Consider the following 15,278-nt stretch of genomic DNA (forward strand, 5'->3'; position numbering starts at 1 on the left):
GGAAAATACAATAAACTATTAAAGTAGCTGTGACATTTGGTTTATCACATGTGAATTTAATGATAAAAATGGCATTTAAGTAAAAAACACACAAATGTTTATATACTTTAATAATTACTTCTTAAAACTTGTGTCAAGAGCCAAAACATCAAAAAAAAAGTTAAGGAATGGATGGAGTAATGTAGTATTCATTTAAGTCAACCTTGTGAAAGTTCTTTTTTTTTTTTTTTATTTTCAATGCAAAATTTTGATTTTATGCTTTCTCAACTAGTGTCATTATGACACGCGGATGGAGGTCCACACTACTCTCTTTGTCCTGTATTAAGTGATATAGTTAACATTATCACACATATCAATGCACAACTTTGATCTTAAATAACTTTACTATTCTATTAGAAAAAAATTTAAAAAATGTTATATTTTGAAAATATTCATTGAGACAAATCCAACGACATCTTATATGATTATTTATCTTTGTATATTAATAAAAAATACAGTCAAAATATGTTAGGTCAATAGTGAACATTTTCAAATAGGTCATCTATTGTAGGACGGAGGGAGTACCATTTAGAGAAATATAGACTCATATAATCAAATAATAGAATTTATCTTTTCGTCCATGTATGTAAGCACCCTTTGCATTTTTCACATTCTTAATGTATATATTTTATGTATTAATATTACCAAATTGTCCTTTATTTGTATGTATATTAAATTTGACTTTTAATATTTTAAGACAAGTTAGTAGTATTAATTATGGGTATGTTTAGAAAAAACAAATATTTGACTGTTTCATTTAAATTGCATCATTCCACACGGGTTGAGATCCTCTCCATTTATTAAAATAAATGGAGTGTGCAATTAGGAAAGATATAGACACAAAAAATAGGTGGTGAGTCCTATCATTAAATGAGTCTCACCATCATTAATTTTTTTTTTTTGTGTCTATATCTCTCTAAATGGAAGAAATGGACAAGAGATTAAATGGAGAGGATCTTAACTCATTCCACACGCTAAATTGAATCATTATAATTTATTATCTTAAACAATAAGAAATTAAATAATCAAATGTATTTAATCTGAATTTTGTATTAAATCCATTTGATTTTTTAATTAATTTTTTATTCTATTTTAATTGTATTCCATATTATGGAGGGAGTATATGCCATGACCATGAAAAATATTCAAAATAGAGTTGATGTATGAAATTGCAAAAATAAAATAAAATAATAATAATAAGCTTGTCTTAAAAATTGATACTAGTTAGACTCATTTAATTTTAGGACTACTACTTACTTCTTTTATTTCTTGATAAAATCAATTTCCGGAATCTAGAGGAATTATTTTCTTCACAATAAAAAAATACTTTGCTTTTACTGACTAACTTACTTTATTCATCTCTCTTCCTTTTCACATTTAATTTTTAACGGTACCTGTAACCTGTGAGTGCATTTATTAGAATCCTAAGAAGAAATATATTTCTTCAATCACATTCACATGCACCAACACGTTAAATTAAAATCACTAATATGCACCATTTGCTACACGTCCAAATTTATTAGTAAAATTTGATTAAGAATATCTACTAAAAAGAGTTCGATAAAATATATTCCCTCTAATTATTTTTAGATAGAAATTGTTATGAAATGCGTTTGAACTTGAACCTTATATATATTATACATTATTTCTATTAACTGAGTTAAACTCACGATGATAAATGTTCATTTATCAAAACTCAATCACTTAATTACTAGCGTTTTACAGTAGTGATTAAGTGAAGCACTAGCTGAATATTCATGATGTTGTTGATGATGAAAGAGGACGACAAGCAAATCCACATCCAACCACTCTCTCCAACCACTTCTACCTTTTGCGATCTGGATCTCTATTTTATTTTTAGTATATATTACAACTAAGTTAGATAATAGAAATACACAACTGGGGCTATAAAAAACCTCAACTATGTCATAGACTATTTAAATTCAAATAGAAGACAAACAATGCAAGAATCAGTTTACAATTTAATTTAATATATGATGCAAATGTAAGATAAATCTTATATTATGCTTGAATTAGTTTTTTTTTTAAGAGATCAAAATGCGATATATGACTAAACAACAGACTATCTTTCCGGCACAAGATGTATCAGAGAAGAAAGCTAAAATATACAACAAACGATCAATAAAAAGAAGCACAAATTAACCAATACCCACACATAAAAAAGGTTTTTGACACCCGTTATGAAAACTATAATGAAAAACAATAAATTTAGCTTTAAACCACCAAAAGGAAAGAAGCTTAACATTTTTCAAAAGTTGAACAAGAATTAAAATAACCCAACTAATTGTAATTTTTCATAGAAAAGAAAAAACTATTTTGGAACAAAATAAAGTCGTACGTATAAAAATGAAGTTGAATGGTAAATCAGGAAAGTGAGGAGCAGACAGAAATTCTATCTAATTAAGTATATTTGAATGGCAAGCAACATTAATGATGATAGAATATGCCCTACTTCAACCATAAATTTGTGGTAATTTTGTTTCAAATTTTTAATGAAGCAAACTATAGGAACCACTAGTTAGGTCACTAAACAAGAAATTTATTGAATGTGAAACTTCAAGTTCAACTCCATATATCATGATGTTTCAACTTTTAGCCAAAAAGTACATTATTTCAATTGTAGTGCCTAGCATGTGTTGATATGGTTCAGTCACTAGTTTTGTGACCCAATATGCTTCATTACAATGATAAGAGAATGGAATTTAAGAGTAATATATATATATATATATATATATATATATATATATATATGCATGTGGGGAAATTTTGAAACTTTTGCTAATATTTATAGAGCCCTATATATCTCATAGCTGTGCCTATAAATTTTAAACGTAACAATATAATATAGAAGGGACCACATATTTAGTTATACCAAACTTTATTATCAACTAATAGAAAAGCAATTTATGTATCAAAATTCTTCATAAATGGCATATTTTAGAATTTACGTCCAAGTCTTCAAGTGTTAACCGTCAATTTTCCATTTCTAATGTATTTCTTTTCAGCTTTGATTTTCTTTTCTACTTGGGTATCTTACCAATTTACCATTTCATAAAGACCGTAGATTTTTGTTAATTTACTTTCAAAACGAAACTCTACTTTGAGTAAAAAACATTTGTATTGAATGACATTCATTGTATAGCGTTTAATCATACCATATTTTTTAGATCGGGTCTAGGTAACTTAGCTTAATTCTCTTGAAAGATATACACATTCTATTATGTTAAATCTCTCACCCATCTCACTCGAATTCAGAGGTTGAGCATTGAAGTGTTTGCATGTGCAAGGCCCTTGACGAGGAGTTCAAACCTTGGTTGTCGCGCTCCATCAACTCCGAATATTGATCTTAGTCTAAATCGGATCACCATATAACTTAAAAAACGAGAATCCATTCAATTCACTTTTAATACTACAAAAACTTAAAATCTTTACCAAATAGGGATTTCATGGTGGAAGTGTTTTAGGTTGGCAAGATGGGTGTATATATGTATACTCTTAAGTGGAAAATCTCTCACTCCATTTCTTGTGAAAAACAAACTCCTTAGAAGAATACATGTGCACTTCATCTTAAAAAAATTGAAAAACTTTCCCAATCACAATCATACTTGATTGAAAATGATTTGTATTAATTTTTTAATCAAAAAAGTATCTGCTCATGTCAGCTTAACAGAGAAGTAGAATTTTGGTTACACTCAAAATTTAGATGATACTACTAAAAGTAATAAATATTTTAAAACATAGTACTATTCGTTAATTGATTAGTTTATAGAATGTATAGGATGCAGAGTAGTAGTGTAGTATATTATGCTGACAATTCGTCAAAAAAGGTGCATGGTTGTGATTATTAATTAATTAGTACACATATGCTAGTTGGCTAAATAAGGAATCCCAATATTAGTATATTTTTTTATGTGGTGTTTTGACCAAGTAAAATGAAATGTGGAGTCAGAAAAACTTGGAGTTTAATAAACCTGACATCACATGGATGAGATTCCAAATTTCCAATTCATCATTAAGGAATTAATTGTGCAGATGCAGGTCAATTCAATCATTTATTAGAATACCCTATAAAATTAATTGGATACCTAGGGTGATGGACATGGATTGTTTTAACAGATTTCGGCTGTTCGATCTAAATCAAAAGACGAGTTAGTTTAACAATGTGAAATCGATTGTATAATCTTAACTATGTGAGACTATCTGGTCTTAAATCAACGGTGAAGATAAAAAAATTGCATGAAATTATGTTACAATTTCGACGTTTACCAGATGAGTTGTAATTTATGTGCACATACTTTATGGAAGTAGAAGAAAATATTCTATGTAACAGAAAATAACAGTGGTACAAGTAATCAGTACAATGTACATAGAAACCAGTTGTTCAGTGGATCATGTGAAACTAATTAAACCTCCACACCTCTACAACATTGGCTGAAGAACCTCTTTGTTTTTTTCTCCTATTCTATCTTGGGTTATTCAAAAAGTTTGTTATCCCTTTGTTTGTCATATTGTATACCTTTATCTACAAGCAAATGTTTCTGAAATCATCCAATAATTCATTCACTAATCACCAGCTATAGAGGTAAAAAAATAAACAAACTACTATAGTACTAGTACTAGTAAGTAAACAACTACTTTGAAATAAACAACAAAAACATTAATTAATTAAAGATAATATTAATAATTCAACACCACACATTAAGATATTGACAACAATTTAATAAGGGATCAAACCGGATCTGAAAGGGGTCCCTAGTACCATAGGAACAATTAAATGTTGCTGTGCATGGTGACCAATTGCCTCCAAAACAGATGAACAACACTTGAATCTACTAAAACCCCAGCTCATATGATATATTTAACGAATTATAAAAGGAAATACTATCTTGAAAATTGTTTATTCTACTTTTTAAAATTGAAAGTGTTCTTTTTAAAATAAAAATTGTTTTTTCTTTCTAATTTTAGTTCCTTAACTACTGTTCCGGTATCGGTTAGCAAGACCCTATATTTAATTGTCCAAACAAGGTATCCATTTCGATTTCATGCTTTCTTAGAGTTAGAACGAAGGAACCAACAAGCATAGAGACATTTCTTGTTCCTTTGTTCATTATTATAGTCTAATGGAAATTACAATAAGTCTTGCATAAAATTTAAAAGCTACTGGTTTATTTCAGAGTTGAAGAGGGACACACCTTCGATGTATCATGATTGTATGCTTGCAGTAAAAACTAAGTGTAGTCCTACAGTCTAAAGATCTGTGATCGACCAATCTTAGTCTAACGATTATATATCTTTTAACTGAAGGACTGCACATAATTTTAACTGTATTCAATCTTTCAAAATATATATATATATATATATATCCCATTACTACTATCAATTTTTTTAGTTTTCATAGTTTAGTTAGCAAGTTACTTATATTTTGGGTTTGTTTGGGGAGGAAGGAGAGGGTGAAGTTCTTATTTGGTTTTTTCAGCCGTTGTTGGGGGACCAGACCTTGAAAGTGCTCACAAGCCATAAGCAACACGACCTATAAATGGTAATGGATTTTGCAGACTCTTCCAAATTTTATTGGTCCTTATTCTGTTCCTGTTGTGTTGAGTTAATTACGTGCAAGAAACTTCACGTGAGACCCAGCATAATGTATTCATGGACCTCAAGGATACATTCAAAATAGTCCTTTTCCGTCTAAATATAAATAAAATTTCAGGAATATTAATTTAAAAATATTTTGAGAGTGGTAACATTAAATATGATAAGCCTTTTAAAAAAAACATTAAATATGATAAAGTTAACTAAAACTTCCTTAAAAGAAAGCTGAAACTTCGGTCACCAAATAAGATATTTGTGTCAAATGCAATTGGCATAAATAGTTGGATTTTCCCGCTCAAGTTGGTTATAACTTGAAAACAAATCTGAAATTCCAAAATTTGTAAGTAATACATAAATACTCAATGAGAATGATGGTTTTCTTCGACCTTAAAATCACACGTTTAACATCACATCCCTATGTTTCTGTTTCCATACTATAAGTAGTCAAATAGAGATTAGTGACTTCCAACTTTGAGCAATATTTTAAGTAAATTCCATGGTACCTTACAGTTTTGTTAAGGACAAGTAGTCTGTAGGCAAAATTTATCCCTTCTTTGATTCCTCAAAGAGTCAAGGTATCTTCAAACGTCTCGTGTTTCTTAGTGATCAAGAGAGCTGTGTGAAATGTTCCGGAGTAGTCTTAACGTCATTCTTTACACATTGTGTAGTAATATTAGTTGCAAACAAGAGATATTGGCAGCATATAAAACCAAAATACAACTATGTTATTCTAGTTGACTTGAATCTTTTTTTTTTTTTTTTTAAAAAAAAACTCGGTATTCAATCCAAGAATCAACTAGGGAACCAATCCCACCGCCCACTTGCGAAAGAAGTTGACTTGAATCTATCAACAAGATTTCCTTCAAAATCTGGAGATAACATTACCATTGAACTTAAATGTAGACTTGTTTCAGTTCATTATTGGTTTTTATAAGTTTTCCTACCTTATGTGAAATAATCAAACACACAGGTATTCGGTATTAATCTAACACAATAAATTTAATCGTTTAGTTAAATAATTCCATTACATAACAGGATGAAAAGTATGCAAGAGTCGGAAACATTACATCATCATTGATGACCCACAATTACTCCAGAAATGTAACCATTAAAACTATATATTCTGCACCGTAAGTACACAGACAAATAAGAAAAACCCTCGTCATCACTTGTAAAATTCAAAGTCAGTATCGGGCTTCTTCACGTTGGTCCTATAACCTTTCTCAAAGTCCTTTGGTAGTATGACATATCTATTCTTACGAACAGCATGCATTCCTGCTTCTTGACAAATAGCAGATATCTGCAGCACCAACAATTATGAAATAAATCATTAATGCAGACAAATTTCTAAAAGGTTTGGTTCCTGTCTTTCATCATCTCACAGCAATCTTTTAAATGGCCTTGACAAAAAAAGTTGCAACTTAAATTTAAGCGCATAAAGTTACGTCCAAGCAATCTAATATTTCCTTATTTTAGCAGCACTGACATTATTTTCATTCAACATCGAACATCTTAAGCTTACAAGAACAAGTCCACATATTACTCCAAAAAAAAAAAAAAAAGTCCACCTAATTCTACTCACAATTACAATAATTTATCTGAAAATTGTGAGTTTCTAAAACATTTTAAGCTCAGAAGAACAAGTCCTCCACCGCATAACACCAATTTTCAGTTCATGAGAATCAATCAAAACTAGCAACTCTTTTTCATTACTGTGACAGATTCTAAAGAAGCTACCAACTACTTCCCCAGTAAGTTATTAATATAGTCTTGTTATAAACCTCGCAAGATGATGGAAGTGCAAAACAATATATTTTGATAGTTAAATATATTCAAATTCATCACTCAAATTCATGGCTTACATAAAAACAAAAAATCATGAACATTATTAGACATGAACAAACCTCGGCAGCACTAATTTTGTCAGGGCGGGAAACATAATCTTCCAGGTCCACTTCATCACTCAAATTCATTTTTGCTGTGCAAACCTGTACATGTGAACCATCAAATAATAGGCTAGAGAACAGCTGAAACTAAACTATTAATTAGTTCAAAATAAAGCTACTAAAAGTTTGCAAAAAAACTGAAATTCTCACTAATGAAATATAAAATGACCTATCATTAGGGGTGTTAAGAAAAACCATAAAACCAAACTGGAGAACTGAATTGAACCACTTCTAGCCCGGACCGGTATGTAATATTGAGAACCTAAACTATGTTTACCAAAACAGTTTGTTTACTGAGCCATTTAGTAGAAACTGGAACCAAACTGTAAGATAACCGAACCATCAGAAATTCTTAAAACCAAAACTCAAATCAGCCAAACGTAATTAAATTAAACAAATCCTAACATTAGAGAACCAAAAAATCACTGATCAAAGAGCCCTAAAACCCAAATTAGAACTGAAGCACCGTCATCACTTGCTGTCTCAAATGCAGTGTCATCGCCAATTTCACCGTTATGAATGGAATCTCTGCCGTGAAAATCATTCCCAACGCTGTGAAGCACAATCTTCGTCTCTTCGTTTTCTGTTCGAGTGTTACAGTTACGCTCCGTTACATTTGATTTTTTCACAAACAAGGTCTGATGCATAAATTTGATATTCTTTTTTCATAATTTATGGGTTTTATCTGCTTTTTGCTTTGACACTTGCATCAATCCTCTCTTTTTTAATTTTCAATTCTATACTGTTTTTACATCTTCGGGAAAATATTTTGTTTCTATGTTGGTTCATTTCGGTTCAGAATACTGAACCGGTTCGCTGAACTGTTATGGAAGTTCCGCTCAGAACAAATTAACAGTTCAGTTCAGTTTTTTTTAACTGTTCTATCAGTTTGGTTTGGTTCAGTTCAGTTTTCTCTCCAAACCAAACCATGAACAGGCCTACCTATTATTGACTATAAACATGGAATAGTGACTCAAAACTATAGCATACAGAATTGTGACATATAAAAATACAAAAAGTCTTGCCTGAAATACAAGCCTCTTTTGGCGTCTATCAGGCAAAGGGAACTCAATTTTGCGATCAAGTCTTCCAGGACGCAAGAGGGCAGGATCCAAAGTGTCTGCACGATTTGTTGCCATTATGACTTTAACATTCACGGTCTGGTCAAAACCGTCCATCTAATAAAAAAAAAAAGAAATCAGAACATCAGAGAATATTTAAAACAAGAGCGGAAGTGTAGTCAAATCAAAGAGTACAGGGGATTAAATCAACGTGGATCAGCACAGCTTAATACAACGTAACTCACAACACCTGAGAGAATCATAGAGGTATTTTTCATAGATACCTAATACACTGCCCTTTTTTTATACCTGATTCAAAAGTTCCATGAGGATACGCTGTACTTCTCTATCAGCTCCTGTTTGGGCATCAAATCTAGCAGTAGCTATCGCATCAACCTCATCGATAAATATAATTGCAGGGGCGTTTTCTTTTGCAAGACGAAACACATCACGAACCATCCGGGGACCCTGAAAGATAAAATGAAAGAAAAGATTACAAAATGGTGCAATAAACTTTTGCTACAAAATTTTACTCTTCTTTCATGAAGATAATGAGTTTTGAAACTCTGAGGAGGCTTCAGGAAGAGTAGTGGCTATAATCACAGACACAATAAAGCATACATACCAATGAAATTCGGTTGAAAAAGTCAAGATTTTTCAAGTTCAAAGTCCTAGAAATAGGGGGCGATAAATAAGATAAATGCAGATAAGTATAATTTCACTTTTTAGGATGTAGATAATCAGACAGTTGCATCTATTATCATAATGTGGATGGAAAACTGAAGAATTTTATGACCAACTCTGTTATTCTTTTAAAAAAGATTAGAATTGTAGATGGAAGATTTTTGCCTATAGCAGGGTCTGTTAATATACTCCATCCAATCTTCTTGATTTAAATTATCCAATGTTATTCTTTTAAAAAAGATTAGAATTGTAGATGGAAGATTTTTGCCTATAGCAGGGTCTGTTAATATACTCCATCCAATCTTCTTGATTTAAATTATCCAATGTTATTCTTTTAAAAAAGATTAGAATTGTAGATGGAAGATTTTTGCCTATAGCAGGGTCTGTTAATATACTCCAATCTTCTTGATTTAAATTATCCAATGTGTCGGCCAAGAACAAGATCAATCAACTCTACAAGTCCTGAACTTCATACGTTTTATGTAAGAAAGATCTTTCCAATTCTGTTTCTCATAGTGATATTCCTTATATGTTAGGAAAAGAGATAGGGCATGTAACCTTCACCAGTTTCAAAAAATGTCATAAAAAATCTGTAACACGTCATTGTGACAAGTAACCAAAAAGTTTTCCATCACTCAAATATCTATACAGTCTGTTAACAGAAACACCACAGAAACTCTAGGCAATTTCAATTGGAATAAGGGCAATGATGGAGGAGACGGAAGATTTTCAAATGAAAATTAGTTAACTTTCCATGAAATAGGAAGACAAATGCAAAACTAAAGAAAGTGTACAAATATACAAAAACTGTTAGTCAAAGGTTGGAATTCATTATCCAGAGACATTTGGCCAAACAGGAAAACTGAAAGCTTAGTCAGCAAGCTGTCTAATATGCAAATATATTATCACGCTAGCTTGTGGAGTTTTGACAGAGTCAAAAGATGTTCCAAATTCTAAGTACTAGAGAGTAGGGCTTGAATAGTATAAATATCAACACTGGAAAAAACTAATAAAGTATATTTTCCTATTTTTTAGAAATGTAGATAATCAGATAACTTCGTTCAATTTATTTTGTATTGCTTCTATAAGGGAGACACTTCGAATTTTGATTTTCTCTAACAGTTCATAATACAGACTTTATTTCAAGTAATCCCAATAAAGTATATGTGATGGTAAACCTTTATGGAGCAAAATACAAATACAAAGAGCACAATAGTATTGAAAGTTAGGAATCTTAAACGGAGAATCTTCAAAACAAAACAAAGACAGCTAAGTTACAACTTTGTTACCGTCACTTCAATTACAAATGACATAAATTCATACCTCTCCAAGATACTTCTGCACAAACTCAGATCCAACAACCCTGATGAAAGCAGCAGTGGTATGATTAGCAACAGCTTTCGCAAGCATTGTTTTGCCAGTTCCAGGGGGACCATATAGTAAAACACCTCGAGGTGGATCAATACCGATTTGTTTGTATAGCTCGTGATGCGTGAGAGGTAACTCTACAGCCTCACGAATTTCCTGCTTTTGGATATCACATCCTCCAATATCCTAAAAAAGATCAAAACCATATCAAGGGAGAATAGTCAGGCCACATAAAAATATAGTTTAAGATGACAACAGTACATACAAAACAATGTAAGCTCTCATCTTCCTCATACCGACCAATACTTTCAGTTTCAACGTAACTCCACCACAATCCCCAAGAATTAATAATTTAGCATACAATTTGAGCCACATTTGCAACCTCGGGCCTCAGAATCAGGATCACAAGCTACAAATAAATAACTAACAGAAACTCCCCCAAGCTCATCGACAAGTATTGCTCTCCACTTATAAAGTACAGGCATATCTTTCTAGCTAATATTGCAACTACAGACAAAAGACACTTGAATTCAACCAAACAAACTCAACATTTTTCAATGCCACACACTTTTAAGGGTAACTGTCTCACATTTCTCTCTCGCATATATACATATTCAGTGTGTGTTTGTGTCCACTCCAATCTTAACAAAAAAATGAGACACTACCGTGAATGTAATGATAGTTTAATGGTTTAAACTTTAAAGTATGATTTTAGTCCTTGCAATCGTTGTAGCACAGACACTAAGTGGGTTCGGCTACATGGAGTCTCTACATCATGTGTGACCCAATAAATCCACCATATGGCCCAATAAGCTGACGTCAAGACTAAAAGCAATAGCTATTGAATTTGCAGACCTAACTCAAACAAAAAAATGCTATACTTGAACTAAAATACCTATTTAAATCTAGTTTAATATTCAGAGAAATCCCAACAACTAAACATAGGGCATATTTAGATAAACAACTTATCTGCAGCTTATAGCACAAGCGCTTATCATGATAAGTGCTTATATTTAAGCTATTTCGATAGCAAAAGATAAATGAAAAAGTTAAATTATTTTTGTATAAGCTAGAAACTGTTTTCTTCGAGAACTTAGGAAAATAAGTTGAAAATAGCTTTGAACAATGTCATAAGCTGTTTTCCTAAGTTCTCTTAAACTGTCTCACAAAACTTATGAGTTATGACAGTATATAAGCCCAAATAGCCAATCAAAACAGGCCCTAAACCTAATAATCAAATCCCAATTGAAAATTAGAAAAATATAAAACCCTAGTTTTCGCCGAAACTAACCTAACAATCAATCAATTACATTTGTAATTGAAGAATTCATAAAAGAAAAACCCTAATTTAGCAATTCAATAAAAAAATCAACCCAATAAAAAACAAATTACGAAAATCATAAACATACTAACATTATAAGTAACATCAGGCTTCTCAGACTGACTAAGAAGCGAGATACTGGAATCAGCTTCCGGTGGAAGAACATCAACAAGCGCATTCGAATGACGATGAAGTGCAACCGAAGCCGAAGGTTTCAAAAGCTCCCGATTAATCGTACTCAAAATCCTAACATAGTAATTCGACCCAGTCGTAGATCCAACAATCCCGTTATTGGTATCAACCATCTCCATAAACTGACCGATCACAAGCGGAACAGATTGGATCCGTTTGACTTCTTCCTGAGCACGAAGAAGCTCGCGTTTGAGATTCTTTTGTTCATCTTTGACATACTCTTCTTGTATGTCGATGAATTCGAGTTGGCGTTGGAGGGATTTGAGGAGGGTGTAGAGGTCGTCGGAGGTGGAGGAGGAATCGGTGTCGGCGGGGGAGGAGGATGAAAGAGAGGGTGGTGGTTCGGTGAGAGGTTTTGGATCGAGAACCATCGCTGAGGAACCCATGGTTGAAGACGGTGATTAGAGAATTTGGGAATTAGGGTTTCGGTGTTGTGGGATTTGGAATTTGGGATTGCTTTTAGGTGAAGTATATGGAATGAAGTGAGGTGTTACTTTTGTTAGTTCTTTTTCACATATATTTAGATATTTTGATTTCTTTTTTCACAAGACATTATAATTTTTTTTTTAATTTAAAAAATTTAATTGAAAAATATTTTTTATCAAATATTTATAAGATATTTTATAAAAGTGAGACAATGAAAATATTGATAATTCAATTCAAGTTTGGGAATAAATAGAGTTGTTGTTTGATGAACTAAAATGTTTTCTTGAGAGGCTATATTTACTGAAAAGGGACTCAATGAGAAAAGCTTGTAATGTTTTGCATTTTGTTTTATGGAGATTGTCTAGCTTGTCTTCTAATGCATACTCTTTTTTTCTTTTCTTTTTTTTTTTTTTAATCTTTTTAGGCACACATTGTGCTTTAAAGATGATTTTTTTTTTTTTTTTATTGTTTTTGGCCTCTTGAAAAAAATAGTCAACATTCAACACAAATTGTTTTGAATTCTTTTAATGGTATTTTTTTTTTTTATATCCTAATATAGACATGAAAATATATTACCATCATTTACACAAAAACTTTACACCTTTTTTTTTTGTTAGAAAACATATTGTGTTTTTTTTTTTTTTTTTGTAAATCAGGTGTCCTACGCGTGCAATTGGATGGCAAACTAATCGCTTGAGTTTTATATGACTTAAATGGACAACAATCTCTCCCTAAGAGTTTTAGGGTTGCTCTATGTTCAAAGCTAAATTCGAAATGCATTTTGCGTTTTGATCACAATTATAATAATAATAATAATTATTATTATTATTATTATTATTATTCAAAATAATAATAAAATTTTTTCATGTGTTTGGTTAATGATTATTATATGTTTTTTCCTACGTTATTTGTTAACATATTTTTGTTGGATCATATGTTTTTTCATGTGCTTTTGTATTTAAACTTGTTCATGTTTTAATTTTAAATAATAGACAATTTGATATGTTAAATATAATAGGTTAAACCAAGTTGCTTGAGCTCCGGTGGTAAAGAGCTCCTTCCAATGACGTATCCGGAGAATACCGGGTTAGATTGCCAGGAGGAACAATGTTTGGCCAGTGCACATGCCTCTATGCATGAGGCGGATTAGTCGCACACTATTATTAGCTTCTTTTTTTTCTCTCTCTTTTCTTATAAATTAGTAATATTTTCTCAAAAAACAAGTACTTAAATATGAGAGGAAGGTTGTAATAAATTAGATATTTCGTGTTTTAATATTTAAGTTTGCATTTTATTAAGTTTTACTAAACTAATAAATAAATATAAATATGTATATATATTATCGAGCCAGCTCATGAACCAACCGAGTCGAACTATATACAGCTCAAGTTCAGATCATTTATTTAACGAATTTAATTTTCAGCTCAAATTCAGCTCATTTGGTTCATGAACCAAATTCAACGAGTTAATTGTCGAATCAAGTTCCGAATTATTGTCGAGTTGATTCGGTTCATTGCCAAACACACATAGAGAGATACCAAATAGAGGAATCAAATCAGCAAGAAACAGAAATTGCAATAAACAAAACTCATAGCTCATCCAAAACATAAGGTCACCATGTCTATGATATGCCCCGATCAGTTCCCAAATTAGGGGTCAAGCCTTTTGCAAAGGAGCATGCATATCACGTGAGTGAGTAGAAAGAAACTTTTGGATTTGCTCTTGCCTTGGTAGTGGTTTTTTCTCCCCTGTTTTTGTGTATGCAAGTTTGGAGTTTTTATTCCAGCTTGTACGGGTTATTTATACTCTTGCAGTGAGTAGCTCCATATTATCTTGTGCTCTAAATTTGTTAGGTACCGATTCTAACCTCTGGTTGACTTTTTTAATCTTGTAAGTTTCTTTCATATTTCATCCTAGTATTTACATGCTTCAGCTCCTTACTACAATTTAAAACATATGAACTTAACACAAAAGATTGAAGTTCCAACTTCCAAGTTGATATGATGTCTTTTTCTTTAGTTTAAGTTGAGTTTTTGACTTATTTTCAATAGGTTACCAATGCTTCTAGTGCCCCTAACTAGACAAATTCTTAATGATCCAAAGAATATAGTCTCTTTTATGTGTTATGCCTTTGGAGAAGTTAAAGGTTAGAGTGGTGGAAAAACCATATTATAGTGGTCCTAGTACCGTATAAGAATGGTCATAGTACCCTAATGGAGTGATATCGATACCATATTAGAGTGATCTTAGCACCATATTTAAAAGTGTGTTTCTAGAATAGATCTTATAGTGTAATAGGACTCTGACAGTTGTAGTTGTGTTGTTTTATGATGGTTGATAGTCTGCTTGCGCAATTTTCGACAGTGCCATAAAACGTCTTAAAAAAAGTGATCTAGTCGGCGACTCAATCTAATAAACTCGTATGTAACAAAAATTATTTTTAACTAATTTTGACTTTTGTTCCAACCATTGTCCATGCACCAATGAACATAGAAAAAGAAGAAGATTAGAATCTGCTTCTATCTTGGATAGATTTTTTGCTTATCTATTGTGTTGTGTGTTCCTAACTTCCTTGCTATTGTTAAGGTAATTAATGTGTTTATTTTGTGTGTTAATATAATCAAATTG

General features: G+C 31.5%; 1 protein-coding gene across 1 annotated transcript; it reads right to left on the minus strand.

Moving 5' to 3' along the window:
- Positions 1-6,625: 6,625 nt before the first annotated feature.
- On the minus strand, positions 6,626-12,712 carry LOC11438063 (26S proteasome regulatory subunit 6B homolog). Its single transcript, XM_003600500.4, has 6 exons — positions 12,125-12,712; positions 10,667-10,897; positions 8,969-9,127; positions 8,624-8,776; positions 7,557-7,640; positions 6,626-6,952 (listed from the first exon to the last, which is right to left on the minus strand). The coding sequence occupies exons 1-6, from the start codon at positions 12,608-12,610 to the stop codon at positions 6,818-6,820; spliced, it is 1,248 nt and encodes a 415-aa protein (XP_003600548.1). The 5' UTR covers positions 12,611-12,712; the 3' UTR covers positions 6,626-6,817.
- Positions 12,713-15,278: the final 2,566 nt, after the last annotated feature.

This window comes from Medicago truncatula, chromosome 3, assembly GCF_003473485.1.
Source record: "Medicago truncatula cultivar Jemalong A17 chromosome 3, MtrunA17r5.0-ANR, whole genome shotgun sequence".
NCBI lineage: Eukaryota > Viridiplantae > Streptophyta > Magnoliopsida > Fabales > Fabaceae > Medicago > Medicago truncatula.

Coding starts and splice junctions, on each gene's coding strand:
- LOC11438063 (XM_003600500.4), bottom strand. CDS start 12,610: ATGGGTTCCTCAGCGATGGTTCTCGATCCAAAACCTCTCACCGAACCA. Junction 9,128..10,666: donor TGCAGAAGTATCTTGGAGAG/GTATGAATTTAT, acceptor TTTATCTTTCAG/GGTCCCCGGATGGTTCGTGA. Junction 8,777..8,968: donor TCATGGAACTTTTGAATCAG/GTATAAAAAAAG, acceptor TTTTTTTATTAG/ATGGACGGTTTTGACCAGAC.